Source organism: Molothrus aeneus, chromosome 1, assembly GCF_037042795.1.
Source record: "Molothrus aeneus isolate 106 chromosome 1, BPBGC_Maene_1.0, whole genome shotgun sequence".
In the NCBI taxonomy this organism is placed as follows: Eukaryota; Metazoa; Chordata; class Aves; order Passeriformes; family Icteridae; genus Molothrus; species Molothrus aeneus.
In genome coordinates this window covers 8381987-8390023 of record NC_089646.1, presented here as the reverse complement: position 1 = coordinate 8390023, position 8037 = coordinate 8381987, and the positions used below count along the sequence as shown (strand labels likewise).

Here is an 8037-nt window from a genome sequence, read left to right as displayed (position 1 = left end):
ATCTTGGATTTTTACACCACCTTACCTGTAAATTATATATACATAGAATATTGCAGAATTATATCTAATACACAATATTTTCACTATTAATGCTGGTATAATCTTTATACACTGGCCCTTATGTTTCTTTTTTTTTTTTTTTAATTAAATTATTGCATTGTATAAACTTTGACTGCAAACGGCCCCCCCACCCCTGCCTCCCCCTCCCTCCCTCGCTTCCCTCCCACCCCCCCCCTTTCCCTTGGCTATTCACTGTCCGACTTGCCGTCTTTCGCCGTGGTGGAGTGGTTGTAGAGCCCCTGGGCCATGAGGTGCACTGCCAGGGAGTTCTTACTGCCCGTCGCCTTCTTGATCTTGGCTCGTTTGTTCTGGAACCAGATTTTGATCTGGGACTCGTTGAGCCCGAGCTCCTGGGCCAGGCTCTGCCGCCGCTGCTCCGTCAGGTACCGGTTCGTCTGGAACTCGGCCTTGAGTCTCTGCAGCTGCTCGGCGGTGAAGGCGGTGCGAGGCCGCTTGTCCTCCTTGTTGGGGTTCTTCTTCTTTGGTTTGCGGGAGCGGGGACCTACGGCCGGGAGAGAGGAGAGGCACCGACACCGCCGCGCTCTGCTGCGGGCACGGCTCCCGCGCGGGGGGCACCGGGCCCGGCAGCAGCACCACCCCCCCGGAGGGAACGGAGCCCGCTTTGTGCCTCCGCTGCCGGGGATGCTCGGGAGGCGGCGGAACGGGAGCCGCAGCCCCCGCAGCCCCCGCAGCCCCCGCGCCCCGCTCGCTGCCCCCCCTGCGCTCCCCCGGCCCCTTTCTCCCATTCAGAAACGCAGCTCCCGAGCCTCTGTGTCCCGGGAATGCCCGGCAGGGAAAGCTTGCACCAGGGGCACGGAGCTAAATTTTATACCCTGAACAGATTTTTTTTTTTTTTAGAAAACCTCTATACTTTTTTTTTCTTTTTTTTTTTTCTTTTTTAAGTGGTAATGGAAATCCTCTTGCAGTTTACTTGGCCAGAAGCATTCCGCCTCTCCGCTGCAGTGCCCATATGGCGCTGCACGGCCCGATCCGAATCGCCGGGATTATTCTCGGGAATATTATTCTCGGCAGCACAAGGAGCCTTTTCTGCCCGGGCCGAGCCATTGTGAGGATGTATGTTAATTAAATATTAACAAAGGAGAGCACTGGAGAACAATGGAGTAAATTCCAATTCAGCTCTGAATATTACCTCTGAGTAAGAGTTTGTTTTCAGATATTACGAACTAATTTTCATCTCGTTTTACGATCCCTTCCTCAGCTAGCCGACTCCCGGGTGAAAATCCTATCTCGCCGCTTTTGTAAGAGAAAGACCCATATTTTTTTTCTTCTTTTCCTCGGGAGCAGATCTCCTGCCTGATGTTTCCCATGCTTTCCTCCAGTGTTTTCTACTTGTTTTTAACCGGGGTTTTACCGATCTGCCGGAGCCAGCCCTCCTGTCCCCGCGGTAGCGAAAGGACATTTTACCCCCTGCTTGTTATTTTTAAATTTTTTATTTTAATTTTTAATTTTTTATTATTTTTTAAGATAATTTCAGGACGTTCTGCCCTAAGCCCTTGCCAAGGGACGGACTCTGCCAAAGAAGTTTCCCGGCTCTTGGAAATGTCCTCCGGCCCCCACAGAGCTGACCTACAGCATATGGGGGGAAAATTAAAGAAAGAAAAGAAACGGCGGCGGCTCGGAGGCCCCTTTTAGAGAAATAAACGAGCGCGGATTGTTTTTGGCCAAAAAAGACTAATCAAAACAAGGCGAGGCCTATGGAAATGCCACCTCCCCTTCCCAAAACCCAACGCAGGGGGGGTTTCCCGGCAGGGAAAAGGAGAGCTCGCCGGGAGGATGAGCGGGGAGCCCGAAGACAGTTTGTTTTTTCCTCCCTCTTTGATAAAACTCGTCAGTCGGTGGGAAATGCCCCGAGCCCAGGCGGCCTCAGCTCCGCCGCGGCGGCGGGGACAGAGGGAGGGACCCCCGCTCCCTCCTCGTCCCTGCGGCTCCGCGCACCCCCAGCCCACCCTGCCTCTTCAAGCATTTCCAGGCCATTTTAAGCAACTCGCCCACCCTCCAAAAAAACCCCAAAAAGCAAAACACAAACAGAAAAAAATAATAACCAGAAGAAGACGGAGAGGGAAAGGGGAGCGGGGTCTTTTCCACGCCGCTTCCCGGCCTGGCGGGCGGGCGGCGGCGGCCCGGGGAGCCCGGGGCAGGGGCTGCGGCCGCGGGGAGCGGGGCTGCGGCGGGGCAGCGCTTACCTGAGGAGGGCCGGTCCGAGTACCGCGTGCAGTACACCCAGGCGGGCCACAGCATGGGCTGGTTCCCGGCGTTGGAGCTGGCCTGGGAGCTATCCGAGTCCGAGCTCACCGACAGGTCGCCGCCGCTCAGCCCCCGCGCCTTCAGGGCCGCCTCCAGCGCCGCGGGGTCCCCTCCCTTCTTGGCGGCGCCGTGCAGGGCCAGCCCGGCGGGGCCGCCCTCCCCCCGGCCCGGCGAGCCCGCCCCGCCGCCGGGCAGCGGAGCGCCGGGGGCCGGCGCCGCGGCGGGGCTGCGGCGGCTCTCCGCGCCGGGCCGCCGGGGCTCTCCGTCGGGGCCGCCCGCCTCCTTCCTCCGTCCGAACTCGGGCCGCAGGATGTTGTCGATGAAGAAGTTGGTGATGCGGTGCGGGTGCGGGTGGGGGTGCGGGGGGTCACCGGGGGGGAGCAGCAGCCCCCGCCGCCCGCCGCCGCCGGGCTCCGCGTCGCCGCCGGACTCCTGCGGCTCGGCCGCCTCCTCCCGGGGGCTCCGGCCGCCCTCCTCCATGCTCGCCCCGCCGACGGCTCCGCTGCCCGCCCGCCCGCCGCCGACCGGGCGCTGCCGAGCGCTGTCTGTTGTTGCTGCTGCAGTCGGTTGTTCTTTATTTTAATTTTTAAATATATATATTTATATATATATATATGTATATATATATATACACGCACACACAGGTGTCTATTTGCTTTCGTTCCTCCTGGCTTCGCCCGGCATTCAAAATCCAGAGTTTGAAAAAAAAAAGAAAAAAAGGAAAAAAAAATTAAAATTAAGAGTAATTAAAAAAAAAAAAATTAAGAGACAAACGCAGGGAGACCCGCAAGCCAGCAGCCGAGCCTGCACCACTTCCAACTTTGACAAAAAATGAAAACACAGGGGCTCCGGTCCTCCCGCCGCCGCTCGCCGCCTCCCGCCGCCGCTCAGCCGCTCGGTCCCGCGGCGCGCTGCCGCCTGCTGCTGCCCCGGCCGCCGCCGCCGCCGCCGCCGCGCCTCATCCGCGGAGGAAAAAATTAGCGATAATAAAAATAATAATAATTGTGGAGCGGAGGTGGGGGGGTGCAAGAGAAAAAACGAAGCGCCGGTGTCGGGGCGGGGTGTAGGCGGGCTCTCAGCAGCCGGTGTCCCGCGGAGGGCAGGGCGGTGAGGGGCGCCCCGCGGGGCTCCGGCCGGCAGCGCCTCGCCCCGCGCCGCCCCGCGCCGCCCCGCGCCCGCACATGCGGGGGCCGCCGCGGCTGGGGGGGCGTCCCGCCCTGCCCTGCCGCCCGCCCTGCGCCGCGCTACGCCCCGGCGGCCGCCGCCACCGCCGCGCCCGGGCACTTCCACTCGGGTTGTTGTCCTTTAGGTTTTAACGGGGCCCCCGCCGCTGACGTCGCCGGCCCGGGCGCTCCGACACGTGCCTCGGGCCAATGGAAGGCCGGGCGAGCGCACACGTGGTGCGGGGCGCCCCGGTAAGTGACAGCGCCCACGCCCCTCCCCCGGACGGGCCCGGCGCGGCCGCCGCCGCGGGGATGCGCGGGGGGGAGCTGGGGGTGCCCCGCCGCGGGGCTGCCCCCCGCCCGCCGCTGCCCCCCGGCCCCGACCGGCCCGGAGTTACCGGGGGCTTGATTGTCCCGGTGTTTACCGGGGAGGGGGCCGGCATCCCACAATTCCTTGCAGAAACGCATAAATAATATTAAGCGAGCGGCAGCGATACAAAGGGGTCCGGGGGGGGCGGAACAGGCCCGGCCCGGTGCCCGCGGGCTGCTCGGGGGTTGCGTCCCCTCCCCGCAGCGCGGTTCGGCCGTGATTGACTCGTCCTTCCCGCAGCCGGACAGGAGCTTTTGATCTGCCCTGACCGCTCCCCAAACGGCACCGCGGGGCCGCGCTGCCCCCCAAAACGCCCGCCCGGCACCCTCTGGACCCCGCAAAAGCCCTTGCCTCTCTAGGACGGCAAAGCTGCCACAGCCGCTTTGCTCGTCTTTAAGGAGAAATAACCCAGGAACAAAATTAGGGAGCAAGGTGCTACTGGATGGACGAAGAGCTGGGGGGGCTGAACAGGTTGCGGGGCTCGGGGAGCACGAGAGGGGGAGCGAGAAGGCGGGGACGGGTCCTCCCCCTCAGCCCACCCGAGATCCTGTCCGGGCCCGCTCGGTGCCACCGCCGGACGGGGCGCACCCCGAGGAGCTGCGCCCAGGGCCGAGCAGGGTCGGGAGGGGATGGCTCGGCCCCGATGTCCGCCGCACCCCGACCGCCCTAAGGCTCTCCCCCTAAGTGACGTTTTATTTGGAGGTGGCTTCCCTGCGGTGACACGCATCGCTCGCCACCTTGAAGGAAAGGGACAGCGAGCCTTTCCTCTCCTCTTCTTCTTTTCCTTTTTCTTTCCTCTTTCTTTCCCTTTTTGCTTTCCTTTTTCTTATCCCTTTTTCTTTCCCGTTTTCTTTTCCTTTATTCTTTCATTCGTATTTAATTTTAAATTCATCTCCCTATTTTCTTTGTATTTCACAGCGGGTCGGGTTCAGCAGAGAAGACCAGCAGTGGCTGATCCAAAGTTGTTTTGCTCAAATAAGCACCCAGAGGTTAATTTCTTCAAGAGCCCCATGAAAAGCGATTAGCCTGTCTCCCAAGAAGTATTTTCTAATTACTTGGAAGCTCTCGCTTTACTACTACCCCATAATTAAACGTGTTCAAGGTGCTGCACTTCAAATATTTCGCTCCCGGGCGGACCCAAGTTACCGATAAAAACTTTAAATCTCCTTGAACCCCTTGTTACCTGCCCGCTCGCTGCCGGTACAGCGTTAACCTTCCCATTCGTTACCCCGCTCCTTCGCGGGGATATTTCTAACCTACATAGGGACAGGGGGGAGAATTCCTGAGGTAAACTCCGAAGTAGGAGATAAACAAAGCTGTACAAAACAATTACTGCATCTGCCTGTCCTCTGACAATAATCCAGCACCTCAGGTATGCAGAGGCAGCGGGGGGGCGGCGAGGGGTGAAGCAGTGATCTGATACCGAACCGAAGAAATCTGAACGGTCTATTTTTTTTTTTTTTTCCTTCCAAGGTTATTTTTATCTGGGAGCTCAATCTCTGTAGAAACATTCCCCAGCAGCACTATTGCTCGCCGGTCTGCAGTCGCCTCGCAAGCGGCATCGCGGCGTGCGGGGGCTTTTCCTCGGGAACCACTGCGGGTCACCGGGAGAGGTGGCTTGAAAATGGGAGTTTGGCTTCGTTTCCTTCTTCGCTTCAGCCTCCCCTCGCAGACTTAAAGCCTGCAAATGTCACCTCTCCGCACACTAGCAATATTTATTTTCCTTACGCTCTCTGCGTAGTTTCAACAAGGCTCATTCCCTGCTGCCACCCTTTTAAAAAATTTACGTTTTCCCTCTTTCAAATAGGTGAGTGTGGGGGTTCAGCGGAACCCCCACACCCTGCCCTTTGCTCGGCACTGAGAACTTTAGGAACGGGATGACGAGCGGGGAGCTCGGTACGGGGAAGGAGGGAGGGAGGTTGCGGCCGGGGCCGGGCTGCGGGGCTGTTTGTGCCGCTCCTCCGAGCAAACCCTCCTTCCAGCTTTCCCCCACACTCGGGAAAAAGCAAACCAAAACAAAACAACAAACCCCGAGGTGCCGGGAAGCCAAAATACCCAGAGCAATAGTGGAAGCCAAGGGAGGTGCTGCACCTCCCGCTCTCCCAGCGTGGAATGACTGCCTGCAGAACGCAGGCTCGCACCAAATTTCTCCGGGTTTGCAGCGATTCCCCCATTTCCAGCCTGTCCGTGGCCGTGCCGCCGGGGGAGCGCCGCTACCCCGAGGGCACAGCCTAGGCACATCGCCACCACCTCGGCGGCCCCCATGTGCCTCCCGCTCACACCCCCAGCACTTTTTTTTCCAAGCGAAGCCTTTGAGGCAGCTTTGCCAGCGCGCTGGAGCTACTGGCGGAGGATGGAGGAGAGGGGAGAGGTCGCTGCTCCTTTGCCAGGCTGGCCGTGCCGCAGGCGGTGTGCCCGGCGCTGCCCGGCCTTCCCTGGGTTCTGGCATCAATTTTGGAAGGGGAAAACCAACAGCAACCCCCGCCTAGCCCTGTGCAGGCTTTCCTGGAGCCGGCGGGCCGGAACAGCTCAGCCAGCACGGCCGCATTTCCCCCAGTGCCGCCGGGGTCTCACTGCTCCGCCGACAACCACAAGAATGATACCCGTGGAACCTCCGGATTTTCCCAATTCCCCCCAAGCCAGGCAGGATAAAGGGCGCTCTGCGGCCGCCCGGGTCCCACCCCGCAGCCCGCGGTGGGACCAGCATCGCCCATCCATCCCCTTCAAGCGGGAATACTTTCCCATCAACGGGGGCAAAGAGACGGGTTGGAAACCCTGGCTTCCACTTTCTTGCGAGATCATGAAAATTTCATGAGCTGCTCGTGGCGAGGGCAGAGCCCGCGGCTGCAGCGCCCGGCCCGGCCCGAGGCGGGGAACGACCGAGGGCAGCGGCGCGGGGCACGGAGGATGCTCGAGAGGGAACGGGTGAGGGTGAATGTCAGAGCCTTGGCTCAGGAAAGGAGCGCTCGGTCACGGCTGCCGTTCGCAGCAAGGAGGGACGGGGAGCAGCCGCCCCCCACCGCCGCCCCTTCCCACGGGAGGGAGGATGCGCGGGTGGGGTGGGAGTGCCGGCCCCTGGCTCGCCCTGCCCCTGGCCCGGCCCTGCCCCTGGCTCGCCCTGCCCCTGGCCCTGTCCTCTCGCTGCCCCGTCCTTCCCCTGCCCTCCCCCGGCCCCTCTTCCTGCGCTGCCCCTGCCCACGAGGAGCAGCCCCCTCCCCTCCGCCCGCCGGCTGGGACTGGGGACAGCCTTCCCGGGCCCCATCGAAAACTGCCAGACAACAGTGATAAAAGCCTCCAATTTTGTTAAAGTTAGGGAGAAAGTAAGGGTAAACAACTGCCCAGAGCATAATAATATGGTGGTCGTCGAAAGGAAGAGAAGAGAAGAGAAGAGAAGAGAAGAGAAGAGAAGAGAAGAGAAGAGAAGAGAAGAGAAGAGAAGAGAAAGAGAAAGAGAAAGAGAAAGAGAAGGAGAAGGAGAAGGAGAAGGAGAAGGAGAAGGAGAAGAGAAGAGAAGAGAAGAGAAGAGAAGAGAAGAGAATGGGAGGGAAAGGAAAGGAAAGGAAAGGAAAGGAAAGGAAAGGAAAGGAAAGGAAAGGAAAGGAAAGGAAAGGAAAGGAAAGGAAAGGAAAGGAAAGGAAAGGAAAGGAAAGGAAAGGAAAGGAAAGGAAAGGAAAGGAAAGGAAAGGAAAGGAAAGGAAAAAAGAAAAGCGGAAAAGTAAAAGGAGAAGAAAAGGAAAACGGGAAAGGGAAGAGGAAAAGGAAAAAGGGAAAGGGAAGAGGAAAAGGAAAAAGGGAAAGGGAAAAGGAAAAAGGAAAAGGGAAATAAAAGGAAAAAGGGAAAAGGAAAATAAAAGGAAAAAGGAAAAGGGAAAAGCCCTGTCGGTTTCCCAGGGTGGAAGCAATGTTCTCTGTTGCCTGGCTGGACCCCTCAGCCCTCTGCTGCGGAGCTCTGGTCCGGCTCCCCGGGCCAGCGAGGCCCCGCCAGGACGCTGAGTGACACTGGGTTTGCGTTCCCTCCCCGGAGTGCCTGGACTTTGTTTTGCCGAGCCGTTCTTTAAAAACCCACCAGCCCGAAGCATAACCAGGGATGAAACTATCTGTCGCTGCGGGAAAGTTTTTGGCCTGTGCAAAGAAATAGTTCGTGACTCCTTGTTAAAAAAAAATAAACAAATAAAATTA

The 8037-nt window shown here is 59.0% G+C and overlaps 1 protein-coding gene across 1 annotated transcript; it reads right to left on the bottom strand.

Annotated features, from left to right (window-relative positions):
* Positions 1–245: 245 nt before the first annotated feature.
* Positions 246–2805, bottom strand: EN2 (engrailed homeobox 2). Its single transcript, XM_066557910.1, has 2 exons — positions 2265–2805; positions 246–562 (listed from the first exon to the last, which is right to left on the bottom strand). The coding sequence occupies exons 1-2, from the start codon at positions 2803–2805 to the stop codon at positions 246–248; spliced, it is 858 nt and encodes a 285-aa protein (XP_066414007.1).
* Positions 2806–8037: the final 5232 nt, after the last annotated feature.